General features: G+C 41.1%; 1 protein-coding gene and 1 long non-coding RNA gene across 5 annotated transcripts in view; both read right to left on the minus strand.

The window, feature by feature from the left end:
- Positions 1 to 487: 487 nt before the first annotated feature.
- The window catches only part of LRP6 (LDL receptor related protein 6), a 100,053-nt gene continuing 86,509 nt past the window's right edge, over positions 488 to 14,031 (minus strand). For all 4 annotated transcript variants that reach the window (XM_083615502.1, XM_083615505.1, XM_083615504.1 and 1 more), the window contains 5 exons: positions 12,931 to 13,041; positions 11,086 to 11,316; positions 9,497 to 9,633; positions 7,799 to 7,896; positions 488 to 6,584 (listed from right to left, as the gene is read on the minus strand). In XM_083615502.1, the coding sequence (XP_083471628.1) occupies positions 6,293 to 6,584; positions 7,799 to 7,896; positions 9,497 to 9,633; positions 11,086 to 11,316; positions 12,931 to 13,041 (869 nt within the window). In that variant the 3' untranslated portion in view covers positions 488 to 6,292. The remainder of the gene's footprint in view (positions 6,585 to 7,798; positions 7,897 to 9,496; positions 9,634 to 11,085; positions 11,317 to 12,930; positions 13,042 to 14,031) is intronic.
- On the minus strand, positions 8,263 to 9,483 carry LOC310763622. Its single transcript, XR_014548729.1, has 2 exons — positions 8,843 to 9,483; positions 8,263 to 8,468 (listed from the first exon to the last, which is right to left on the minus strand). It is a non-coding gene; the product is annotated as an uncharacterized lncRNA (long non-coding RNA).

Below are 14,031 nucleotides of genomic sequence, written 5' to 3' on the forward strand. Positions count from 1 at the left end.
TAGTTTATCTGTAGTTTTCGGATAGCAGCCTGCCGCCCGGCGCGCAGGGCACCTTGAAGCAGAGCGCCCCGCACAGACATCCGCAGCGTGGGGAGCCCTGCAGGAGCTCCCCGCAGGGCTCCCCACGCTGCGGATAGCAGCCTGCCGCCCGGCGCGCAAGACACCCTGAAGCAGAGCGCCCCGCACTGGGCAGACATCGGCCAGCCCCACAAGCTCGGGGGACAGCAGGGAGGCGCAGCGCCGCCATCCCGCTGTTCCTCGACCTGGTTCGGTTTCCCCGACCTGGTTTTGGGGGGGAAATAAAGGAATTTTTCCCCCCTTTATTTCCCCCCCAAAAAACTAGGTGCGTCCTATGGGACGGAGCATCCTAGGGACGAAAAATACGGTAACTAACTAACTAGAGCCCTTCAGCCAAGGATCACAGGGTAGGTTACAATATAAAACACAAAACATAGTAACGAACAAAAACAATAACCCCTCCACAGTGTAAAAGGCATAGATCATTTAATTAGCCATATGTAAGTTCCTATGTCCTGTCAATATAATAAATTTATCTTCCATTCAATTTTATTATAAAAAAATCAACATTTTATTTGTTACAACTCCATGTATAGTAATAATTGAAAAGGGGGATGGGAACTTTGTACAAGGGTTATATACAGTTTGCAAGTAAAGCACTTTTATTTTACAATTCAAAAAGAAGTGTTGGTGAATGAGTGAGTAGGGTTGACCAAATGTTGGTCATTATAACAAATACATCCTTGCAAAGCACCATCATACATAAGTCTATGACCACACTAATTGGATTTTAAAGACAGTGAAAGAAAGATAAAAATTACAAGATGTGAGCATTTAAAATATTAAAAGCAGCACCAGATCCTTCACTTTGCAAACAAGGCTTGTTCAGCTTATGGTGGCTGGTATCTTCATATGTGAAAATATCCTGACTCCGTCCCTTCCCCAGTTTGACTAAAGGCAATGGTAGATTTGACTGGAAGATTCCCCTGCCTTGTTGTTTTAGGCCTCTGGGCCAGCATCCTTTTAACCTCTTTTTGGCATCCAATGCTTCTACTGCAACAGTGAACTCTCCTCCACTCCCCCCTCAAAAAAAACCTCTTTTATTTTCATTTTAAAGTTTAAAATGGATGCCAGACAAAAATGTCCTTAACATGGTTTAGGCTGACACCCTTTGGCCAGAAGTATTTTCAAGACAAAAATTGCCCTCCTTAATGAAAACTGCCATAAATGGACAGAGACAAATAAATTTCAGAGTGCCTGCGCTCGCACACAGATTTTGGAGTTATCACTTTACCTGCAAACATCACAAGTACAGTTTTACGAAATTCAGTCATTCCCGTTAACAGGTGCTTTCCACCAATTAACAACTAACAGATTTCACCCTGTAGCATGTAGCAGAATGGTAGCTTATCTGTGTGCTGAAAGGCCCACTTTTTTCAGTCCCATTGATTGCAGTGGGAAAGACTGAAACATACATATTTCTGTCCCCCTGAAATCAATGGAAATAAAAAAAATGCATTTACAGTTTCTATGCACATTTACTTAAACATCCCATTAGTAGTGGGATGCATGTTGTATAGTTTTGCATGCATTCTGTTTTGTAATTGTGACCTATGGTTTGGATCATTCAACTTCCTATTTGGCTTTTTTTTAAAAAAAAATTCTAAATCTCTTAAATAAAAAGTAGCATTCATGACTGATTGTCATCATGCATCCCCCCAGTCTAATTTTAGTAAAAACAAACAAACCCAGAGACTTTAAAAGTAGTCTCATACATAAAAACTTTGTACTTTGTTTACTGCATTTAGAAACTATTTTTAAATAGCTTTCTGCAGAACTCATTTACTGGGAACCCAGTTAAATAAATATAAATATTTTTTCTGTGGCTGTAAAATAATTTAATGTAGAGTACTGTTTTAGCAATTAAAGCTAAATGATACTATATCATAAAATGGAAGTTGCCTGTTCCTATCAAGCATACAGGTGCTCATCATGGTCGCTTTTCTGATAAATATTTCACAAAGTCTTTACTAGAGAAAGATTAACTTGACTTTCTGACTTTATCTTGCCAAAACAGAATTGGAAAAGGCTACAATCAGGAAGTTTAGAAATGCCTTCTGCAAATGTCTATTAGACAGGTATTTATTTTAAAAACACTTGTCAAATGTGAACACTTGGTAACTGAAACACAAATAATATTGATTATATGGAATGCTATGGTCTCTGCCTGACTAAGGATTGTCTTCGCATGGTGGCGAATGGATGCCCATGCATCCTAAGAGAAGGACCTGCAGGATCAGACCAAGAGCCCACCCAGCCCAGCATCCTGTTTCTCACAGTGGCTAACCAGATGCCTCTGCAGTCAGCATATAACCAATAGGACTTTGCATATAAAGTCTTAATGGTTATATGCTGACATAATAATCTAGCCCCTGACAGCCTCCCTGGGTTTGTCCAATTCCCCTTGAAAGCAGTCAGTTGGTGGCCATCACCACATCTTGTGGTACCAAACTCCATAACCTGTGACCTGGCTGCCCTTTGCATAGGTCCATATGCACAAGAAGCCTGTTCACACAATCTTTCATAAAATTGTGGGGATGATATGGGAAAGGATCCTGACAGCTAATGAAAACTATGGACAAACTGGAAAACAGAAGCCAGGAGAAAGTTTTCTGTTGGGTATAAATGACCTCCTAAGTGAAAGCAGCTCCTTGGTTCAGGGAACAAAAAGTGACTGACTACTACCTCTCTACCCCTGGTGAAGAGTTAAACTCAAAACACGTTAGGCTGAAGAAAGTGGGAGAGCACCCGCAAATAAACGTAATTTTCTCCTGTGACTTTGGATGCCTCCACCCTGTATTTCTTTCTAGCCAAGCCTTCTCCCTGATTCTTGGTGGTGGAAAGCCCTTCTGTTGCTATAGGCAAAACATGGGTAATGATGAACAGAGCATTACAGGAAAAGTCAAGCCATGACACTACACTGCACAGAGGTGGAGGAAATGGTGCAAGTCAAGCTGACAAGCTAGGCACCTAGAATGGTTTCATTCTATTCTTTTTATTTTATTATATTATTGCACTTTCAATTTTATAAACAAGAACAAAGATTCTATTCTTAGTGCTCTTGCTCATCTTCAAATGTAAATTCAACTCTTTGATTGATTTGTTTTAGTATGCAACTGTTGATCTACAGAGATGCGAAACAGCTTATCCTTGGCTTGACTCAAGATAGCATTTGCTCTAAGTTAGTGGCTTTCTTTCCAGGGTTTGTCCTGTGTGCACCACAAAAAATTTGAGAGTTATCTGTCATCTAAATGAATTTGCACAGGAGGCAAGAAATCTTGGCTCCATCACTGAAAGAAGATAGCACAGCACAGCATAAGCTCAACTACCTTGTAAAAGAAATTGGCACAAATACACACTTTGCAAGAAGAAGATTGTTGCCAACGCAGTACAAACATTTGGATTGAGATAAAGCAACGCAATATTCTGAATTCCCCAGTGCAATTTTATATGGGCTAATTCCCAGTCAGAATGGTGTTCACTTAAAGATGTCAACAATGAATGGTCACTTCCCACCAGCATTACAGCTTCTGTTCAACCTCAAATATTCTTCACAGATTAGGTATTGCATGAAGTTTCCTTATTCTGCAACTTCCAGGTGATCCCAGGTAAATATTTTCTGTTCAAAAATTCAAAATGGACAGCTAGATAACTTCCAAGTTTGTGAAATGAAGCTCCTGTAATTCAGCACTTTTTTTGGGGGGGTGTAGAAATGTACAAGCTAGCCTTTGAAACCAAAGCCTAATTCCAAAATTTGGCCTGCAATCCTGACAAGCATAACTTTGGAAGCAAATTTCATTTAACTCATTTAAGTTTACTTCCATGTCAATGCACTTAGGTCTAGAATACAAATAGATTTCCTTTAGAGCTTCTTCAGGCACATAGTGTACATCCATTAGATTTCCAAATGCCAAGGTTGCTCATGGAGTTGAAATAAAAGTGAGATTCTGAGAATGAAATGTAACAGTGCACAAGTTAGCAAACAAACAAACAAACAAACAAACAAACAAAAAACCATGAAAGTTACAGATTCAAAGGCAGGTCATGTTTGGAGCCTGAAAACTTTCAGACATAAAAGGGCTTCTTTTATATAGCAGTTGTGGCTGCCATGCCCTGTTGATATTATACTAGTATTTCCTACATGACACAAAGCATGAAATTGTGATTTATTTCTAAATACAATAGGAGGAGGCTCTAAGGAGGAGTAGCCCATTGCAACTTTCCGGGACATGTCTATTCTGTATTCCCAAGTTTTTGAAAACACACATCTCAATTTTGTGTTTTTCTCATTTAGTTCAGCATCCAATGTGGTAATGCAGGTGCAATCATGGCTAATATGATTTCCACAAAATGTATGAAACAGCTCTTAGTGAAAATAATGGGATTTCCTGACATCTATTTACAATCAGTGTAACAATACTATTATTTTTATTCTAGCAGAAAGGTTCTGTAGCCTCTTTGTGATAGCTGTCCAAGTTCCAAAGCCTGAACTTCAGAAAAGCTTTTTTCACATGTTGATTTCTTGCCAGCATGTAAAGCTACCATAAAATGAAGCCCTGGCACCCCTTCCAAATCAGGGAAGGGTTGTAGAGAAAATGAAACTAACTAGATAGATAGGCAACAAAATACTTTGGCAAAGAATGATGGTAAAAAAACCTGTTGTTCACAGCAGTTTATGCTTAAGAACTGAATTTCTGCCATAGAAGAGGAAGTGGAAATCGCACTGCAAAGACTGGGTTACTTAACTTCAACAGTAAGACGTGTTTCAAACAACCAAGGAGGTCCAGAGTGCATCCTGAATGAAAAACGCTTAAATGTTTCCTAATAAAGAAAAATATCATTTTAAAATATATATGTAAGCATTGTATACTGCGGTATTCACTAGACACTGAAAGTACTGCAAGAACATAACATTTCATTTACATTAAACTAAGAACTGAAAGTAAAATTTTATAGTTCATAAATATTACATTTAGATGATGATGATGATGATGATGTCATTATATTTTTATACAACAACACCTTTTCTGGGCACTGAAACATTTTAAAGTGCTGGCAGGAAAAGGTATTCAGGTATAATTACCCTTGTCTTTATGATGGGAATAGCTCTGACCTGGTAGAACATAATTCTATTGTGCTGCCAGGAAAGGAAGGGGGGGGGAGACTCCTCTCACACACATGCACCCACACACACTTACATATTCACAAAAGGCCCATTCATTCTTTACTCAGCTCCAAAGAGTTAACATGGTGGTGGAACTAGGAACAGTCCTTAAGTTTGTGCACTCCTTCTCTTGATTCTCTTACAGCAGACAGATGCTAACAAAGAGACCTTCCTGTCCCTGCAAAATGGAGCAGGGAGACATAAGGGAAGAAGCAAGCAAGCTCAAGGCCCACTCCTTATTCTCCTCTCAGAAGGTTATTGTGGCACCCAATAAACAGCCACAATCCACTGAACACCTATATTGTTCTTTTTAGCACTCACAGAGAGACTTGAAACATAACCACAGCCAAGAAAATGACAGAACACCTAGAAAGGGACAAACGTAGAAATGATGCAACTTGGCTACTTCAGAAAATGTGAATTAAACAAAAAGGTGCCATTTTCAAAAGTGTATAAGCATCCATGATTTCACTTCTGAGAATAAAGCCCTTTATGTACCATTAGTTATCTGTCCGGTTTATGTACCATTAGTTATCAGTTTTCTTCAGCTTTAATTTGAATTGCTGGTCCATCAGAGCAAATGCCAGAGGTTATTCAGCTCTTTGAAGACGTTTATATATGCTGCTTTATGGTCGGTTCCCTTAGTTCTATTCCTTGTCAAAAGCTCTCTTCTTTTCCTTTTTGGTGTTTGGCTCATTGAACAGCAACACAACCTTGATCCTTCTATTTCCCTATGTGCTCAGTCACTTCACAAATTTTAAGGCATCTTCTTGTGTTCCATTTGGAAAAATAAACAACAAACTTCGTATACAAATTTTAAAATTTTCTTATGGCACAAAGCAGCAAACTGTTTTAGGAAAATATATAAATAACCTTCTCTCTCTCCCCACCCCCTTTCTGTACAAGATATATGCAATATAACCCCCACCCTCATTTAATAATTTTCAGCTGTACACACTATAGCCTGCCTCATGTCCTCCCCCCTCTTGATAAGGACAGTTAGTATTTACACTGGTGGGTTGGAGGCAGTCAAAGGAGGGAGGGAGTCTCTCATGAGGAGTCTGTGCAAGGAGAAGGGGGCGGTGGATAGAGGTGATGAGAGTAACTCCGTTCTGTGTATGGAGATGGTGGGCAGCTCTCATAGTTCTCCTCTGCCGATAAGTACTGGCTGCGTGGTGTGGGTGGTGGGGGTACAGGCTCAGAATCATAGTTCAAATCACTGGTGTAACCCTTTCCCACAGTTGCCATCACTCTACGGCTGGGGGCGTAGTCACTGTCACAAACATCTGTGCTGCATGGTGTAGTGGGAGGGGCAAAATGGCGGTAGCTGTATGGCCTGTAACTGGGATGGGAAGGAAAAAAAGAGTTAGGAAGGAAAGACGCATCAACATTTGAAAGGAATCTCAGATTTCCTTGACCATGCAACATGCCAATATGATCAGTAGGCAAAGGGTTGTTTTTGTGGGTGTGGGTGTTTCCTGCAACATGCTGTTGGTGCAATAAAAGTACATTGATGGCTGATTGATATTGCACCATCCACACATCAATTTCACTTTATTAGTTGTCCTGCAATGGTTCCCCAATGTTAGAGCACTACAGCACTACTGCCATCTGGAAGGGAAATATGTGCCCAACAAAGGCAGGATCAAAACAAAAGCAGCAACATAACCCAGAACATTTCATAGAATCACAGAGCTGGAAGCGACTCTGAGCATCATCTAGTACAACCCTCTGCAATGCAGGAATATGCAGCTGTCCCTTACAGGGATCGAACCTTGGCGTTATCAGGACCATGCTCTAACCAAGTGAGCTATCTGAGCTATTTCTGGTATAAAAAGTTACAGGATTTCAGCAGGAAACTATGGGACATGCACTGATAGGAAAATGAAGCAGTATGTCAGTCCTGAACATTTTGCAGGCACAAACAGTATGGAAAGTGAGATTGTGCTTAACTGCCTTGATCCTATTATTAACACAACAAATAATCATGAATGCACAATAAAAAGACATTTTGGAAAAGTCCAAACACATTTTATGTTTTTCTCCTTAGACAGCTTTTGCATTAAATGAAAAATGAAGGCAGCTCCCTGTGTAGCCTCCACAGTGCAAGGAAAGACCTGCTTTGCATGACATTTCAGTAAACCTTATTTGCTCAGGGAGTGGTATATTCGTTCACTTCTTCTGCCTTCCATTTTGATACTGTCCTGGCTCGGGAAGCATATATGCATACCCCAAAAGACAACCCACTTGGCCATCCCAAAGGCAGCCCATGGGCTTACAAATATTGGGAATTAAAGGTGCCTTTGATTCACTGCTAAGAAAGCAGCTGGCACAGGTGCAAGCTTGTAAACAGCACCCTGTAAGCCAGGGCAGTCTCTAGATGGAGTTTTGTGAAGTGGGAGGAGGACTATTTTCTTTCCGGATGACATTTGTGTACTACAAATGACTACATGCACACCATGTATGGAGTAAAAATGTTTGTGGGCTAGACAGGTTTAGTAGACTTATTTGAAATGCCACACTACAGTGCCAATGAATGCAAATAATAAAAATTACCTGTACGATCGATGGGTAGATGGACTATTTGAAGAATAACCAAATTCCATCGTGTAATGTGAACGCTCAGTAGCTGGTGATGGAGGAGGATTCAAAATCTTTTGAGAGAGAGGGAGAGGAGGGGAGACAATTTTAACAGAACCATAACAAAGTTTAAAAGCAATATTTTAAGCACAGCAGTAGTAAGCCGATCCTTAGTAAGCACAGCACTAGCTTCTACCATTTAGTATGTATTTTGGAAAGTTGTTTGTGCACACAAGTTTGTTAAACCACCTAGAGTGGGGATAAAGGTGAGAAAGGAGCAGCAAAACCACTGGAAAAACATGGAAGATTAGGCCTGCAGTCAGTTCTTTATGACACCTCATAATATATTGTAACCATTTTGACAGTCGCTGAGATCAAGGAGCAGGTTTTTGTCTACTGTTGAACACCATTTTGAATCATGACTAAACCTTTCAAAAGCGTAATTTTTTTTTTGTTTCTTAGAATTTTGAGCAATGTCATATATATTTACTTAATTAAATTTATACGCTGCTTGATTGTAAAAAAAACCAAAACCCTCAAAGCTATAAAACAATAAAATTGAGAAAAAACACAACCATACTGTAAAACATACAAAAGTTAAAATACTAAAACAGGTTAAGATTACCTCAACTTTCTAAGCATCTGGCTAAGCTTGTCTAAGGGGGATGCGGGTGGTGCTGTGGTCTAAACCACAGAGCCTAGGGCTTGCCAATCAGAAGGTTGGCGGTTCGAATCCCCGCAACAGGGTGAGCTCCCGTTGCTCGGTCCCAGCTCCTGCCCACCTAGCAGTTCGAAAGCACGTCAAAGTGCAAGTAGATAGATACCACTCCGGCAGGAAGGTAAACAGCATTTCTGTGCGCTGCTCTGGTTCACCAAAAGCGGCTTAGTCATGCTGGCCACATGACCCGGAAGCTGTCTGCGGAGAAATGCCAGCTCCCTCGGCCTATAGAGAGAGATGAGCGCGCAACCCCAGAGTCGTTTGTGACTGGACCTAACTGTCAGGGATACCTCTACCTTTACCTAAGCTTGTCTAAACAAGAACATTTTTAGCAGGCACAGAAAAGAATACAGTGAAAGTGACTGCTTGATCGCAATAGGCAGGGAGTTCCAAAGTGCTGGCACTGCCATGCTAAACAATCACGCTCTTACAAATGCAGAATGGGCATTATGTGGCACCTGTAGTAGCGCCAATTCTACCAATCGAAGCAGTAAAGTGGGCGTGTGTAAGGCATGGTGATCCTGTAGGTATATGGAAATGCTAGTGTTTTACATACTACTCATTTTTACTGCTCAGAAGCATTTGCTTTTATTTCACTTCATTTATATGTCTTATTTCCATAGTGGAATTTAAGAAAGTGTACTCTGAATTCCATGGTAGTCTCCCATCAAGGCACTGATCAGATTCAAATCTTCTTAGATTCAGAAAAGTTGCTATATTGTGTACCTTCAGACTATGCCTTCAAACTGAAAGCTCCAAGGAGAAAAAATATTTATATAATAAGTTTCTATCTAATATTTAGCTTTCCTGCTCAATATTACATTACAGATTTGTTAGAATATTGACCTATTGTCCTTTTCTTGTGCTGCAAAAAGAGGCTTTATGGTCCAGTTTTCAGAGCTAGGCTCAGCAGTGCTACAAATTACAGAAAGAATAGTTTATCAGAAGTGACTTACTGGAGGGAAGTAAGTGCCCTTGGTGCTTGAAGAACTGCTGGATGATGCCCCAGTAACATGGGCCCTATCATATGGAGGTCCACTACTTCCACCCATAATACTGAGTGAGCTGATCACAGATTTGCCACGGGACATTCCTAAAACAGAAAGAAAACTAATCAACATTCACAACATTGATAGTATACAAGACAATATAGAATACAATAGTATTCTGGATAGCAGGGACCATATGCCCAAGCACGCTTTAATAGCACCCATATTTTCTCCAAATAACATGAATAACTACTCTTTTAGGGAGGCTTTACACATTTTAAAGAATCTCCACCAAGTACCACTTCTACACACATTTGTTAAACCACTGAGTGGGCCATGGGCCATTGCCACTTTTCGGGATGGGGTGGGGGTAGAGTGGTTTGGATGCAGAGGTGGGGCTAGTCCAGCACTCCTATGCCACCCCACCCTCACTGTCACCCTGCCCACACATCTTCCCAGTATCTGTGACCCTGCTGCTTTGGAGGTCAGCTCTGTGGGGGCTTCCTGCTTGCATGGCCACTCCTACTATTCACCCAATACAGTAACTGTAAAGCGACACCTCACAGCTTACATGACCCTTCTTCCATTGGGGTCCTGGGTTGAAGGGAAGCAATTTGCCTGCCAGTCTCTCTGCTATCAACTTTTGCTGACAGCCCTCAGTTCCTGTGCTTGGGCTTTTCGTTTGTTTGTAAATGTCTATAAAAGAGATCCCTCCTGGTCTGTCCTATCACCCACACACTGGACACCCACTTTTACTAGGAAGGTAATGGCGGCAAAAGTAAATATTCAAAGTTTAAGAAATCATACAAACGTTTTCAATTTGCATAACTTACACAGGTTGCATAATTGAGCTTTAGTTGCTATTAGATAATGTGTCCAGGTCTGGTGTATGCATGTACTTTAGGAAAGACTACTACACACAGTGCTATTGGAAGGAAGTTAATTCCTGCCAAGAAGATCTGAAGATGGAGGAGGAAAGCCAGCACTCAATCAAAAGGACTAGACCAGCAATCGCCAACCTGGTGCCCTCCAGCTATACTGGACAACAACTCCCATCAGCATTAGCCACCTAAGTTGGGCTTGCTGGGGGTGATGGAAGATGCAGTCCAATAAAGCTCTAAGGCACCAGACTGGTGAAAGTTAGAGTGGATGTTTTAGTTGGTAAGTCTTAAAACATATACTTCCACATGGCACACTCCACCTACCCTTGTTCTGAGTTCACAATAACACCACCGGGTCTACCTCTAATCACTTTTCAGCACCACTCCTATCAGCCTATTAGGGCTTCAGTAAACTGTTAATTGGGATATATTTGAGCCTAGGAATTGCCACACTTATGCCAGTGGAAGAAGCGGGTGGTGCATAAAACTCCAACTGACTATAAAAATAATGTTTGAGGATTCTAGTTGCAGCTTCTGCAAGTACAGTTGCCAAAAATAGAAGCCAGAATTCACATTGTTTTGTTGGCACACATCAGCAAAACTATGAGAAGCTTCATTCAGACAGAACATAATAGACAACAAAGTTCCAAAATGCTTGTATGTCTGATGACTAACCAGGAAGAGATCCAGAGAGAGAGCTTGGGTGAGGAACGTAGCCCAGTGGTACAGAAGCTGGTCCATGTGTGACATAGTCATTGCTCATTGTTTCTCCATCCCCTTTCATGCGCTGACACAATACCCTCTGGCAAACAAAGTACATAGCACCAACCAAAAAAACTGTGAGAATCACACCAATGATAGAACCTATTGTATTGGTGGCTTGCGGGGCTGGTTCCTCTGTTGTGTCTAAAAGTAAGGAGATAACAAATACACATTTTAAATAACTTGAACCTTAAAGTCCTGCCACTCTATACGATTACGATAATCTTTATTGTCATTGTCCCATACGGAACAACGAAATTGAAAAATCTACGTAAAACATTCAAAACCCAACAAGCCTGCTATGCCAGCTATCCCAACCTGGTTAGCCCCCTAAAAACTCTGATACCCCATTTTAACTACAATAACTCCCATAGAGACTCCTTAAAGGTAAAGGGACCCCTGACCATTAGGTCCAGTCGTGACCGACTCTGGGGTTGTGGCGCTCATCTCGCTTTACTGGCCGAGGGAACCGGCGTACAGCTTCCGGATCATAAGGCCAATGTGACTAAGCCGCTTCTGGCGAACCAGAGCAGCACATGGAAACGCCGTTTACCTTCCCGCCGGAGCGGTGCCTATTTATCTACTTGCACTTTGACGTGCTTTGGAACTGCTAGGTGGGCAGGAGCAGGGACTGAGCAATGGGAGCTCACCCTGTCGTGGGGATTCAAACCACTGACCTTCTGATCAGCAAGTCCTAGGCTCTGGGGTAGAAACTGTTTCTCAGGCGGCTAGTCCTAGTCTTTATAACCCTGTACCTTCTTCCAGAAGGCAGAAGCTGAAAGAGATCATTTCCGGGGTGCACACTATCCTGCACTATCTCTGCTGCTTTCTTATGGCACCTGGAAGCATAGATTTGATCCAAGGTGGGAAGAGTGCACCCAATTATTCTCTCCGCAGTCTTTACAACCCTAGACAGCATTGTTTTTTCCCTGACCGTGAGCTCCCAAACCACACACACAGACCACAAGTTAATACACTCTCAACAGTACAATGGTAAAATGCCATCAACAGGTCCTTTGACAGATTGTTTTTCCTGGGGATTCTCAGAAAATATAACCTCTGCTGTGCTCTCTTCATCAGGTCTTTGCTGTTTTCTCCCCAGGTTAGGTCATCTCTCAACTCCATTCCCAGAAATCGAATACCTTGATCCCTTATGAATCTTAACTTGCCACACATCTTTAGTGGGAGATGTAGGATGTGATGAAATATCTGCTCCTAGCTTAAGTGAGAAGTGAGGTAGCAAGAAACTAATGGGATTAATGGAATTATGCAGAGATGCTTGAAAGGGGACATTTTAGCTCTCCTGAGAATGGATAAAAGTATTCTTTAACTAGATGAGAGTTAAGAGCTGAAGCACATGCCATTTGGAGCCATGGGATTGTTGCAAAAATGGCATTGTGCAGCTGTACCATTAAAATTCTACTGCATGGATGGTCTCAACCATGTGGGAAGTCTTCGTGTCCTAGTCTGTCAGGAAGGTTGAGCAGGAAGACTGATTCTTTCCACATGATAAGAGCCATCTGCATGGTAGAGAGTCTGTAAGGTGTAGCTAGGGGTAAAGAATGTGATATACGGATGCTGTCTGGTTCCTAATTCTGTTTATTCTCTCACTTCAATTCCAGAATAACAGCAGTGTAAGCTATTTATCTTTATTTCAACTAATATAAAGCTAACTTCTATCATTTGTATTCTACAAGCAAGATAACTTATGAAATGGATCAAAATAGTAGTTGTTTTGTATTTAAACTTCATACTTACAGCATCCCTGTTCATCAGAGCTATCACTGCAGTCAAAGTTGTGGTCACATTTCTTGTTTTTCCCAATACACTGCCCACTGGCACATCGGAACTGATCTGTTAAACAAAGCACTGGAGGAGGATAAAAGCAAACATGTGTTTACTTAATATCACAAATTTCTGAAACAACTAGCCAAATGCTCAGCATAAAAATCAAGAGAATGAATAGTATCAAAGCCTATCATTATGAGAGTTCTAAATCAGGAGGCAAATCAAGCCTATTTGACTTGAACAATGTACAAATTTGAGGCCCTGGGGGCTCTGGCAGGTGACTGCTTTTTGTAGCAGGTGTAAATAGGGAGAATCAATAAGACCCTAATCCACCTTCTCTAGAGACCCTCCGGCAATTCAGAAACCACTATTGTAGCCCACTATATGTTACCTAAAACCTCAAGCATGCGAGGAACAGGCTAGTCTCCACTAGCAGAAGAAGAGAGCAGAGTTGGCTCTTGAGAGAGAGTGTGAGAGATAAAAATCACTCTTGTTTTCTAGCTCTCCCTTCCTCCATCCCTTTCAGAAAATTTCATAAAGGAAGAAGGGACAAAGGGAGTTGCCAATGGGAAGAGGGCAGGTATCACTCCTCACAAGTCAGAGAGGCTATGGCACTGAATGCAAAATTCAGCTTCTCAAGAATTTGAGTTTTGCAAATTTTAAATCATTTGGGCTGTAAATATATGCTTAAAAGTGTGAGCCGGGGGCTGGGGACTGAAAAGGCTTCCAATGCTTGTCCCATGTGACTCTTTGCTTTTCCCAATAGCAAACAAAATTGGAATACACAAACTGGTAAAATTACAGAACAGGAACTATGCAAATTCACTCGATTTGCAAGGTTTCAGTAAGTTTCAGAATTCAGTTTCTCTCAGTAAAGAAACTGGATTTCCTAAGCTCAGAATTGTACTTCTTACTGCTGCACAGAATACATACAGCAGTAGGTATCTGTTAGAACAGACAATTCATTCTAAAGAGATTTTCGTTGTTTGAAATACGTATATCAAGATTGTTTAAAAAGTTGCCACTGTTCCTCTTCCTTTTCATCTCCAAATCAATTTTCCAGTTTCTTTC

Source organism: Podarcis filfolensis, assembly GCF_964270895.1.
Source record: "Podarcis filfolensis genome assembly, chromosome: 5".
NCBI lineage: Eukaryota > Metazoa > Chordata > Lepidosauria > Squamata > Lacertidae > Podarcis > Podarcis filfolensis.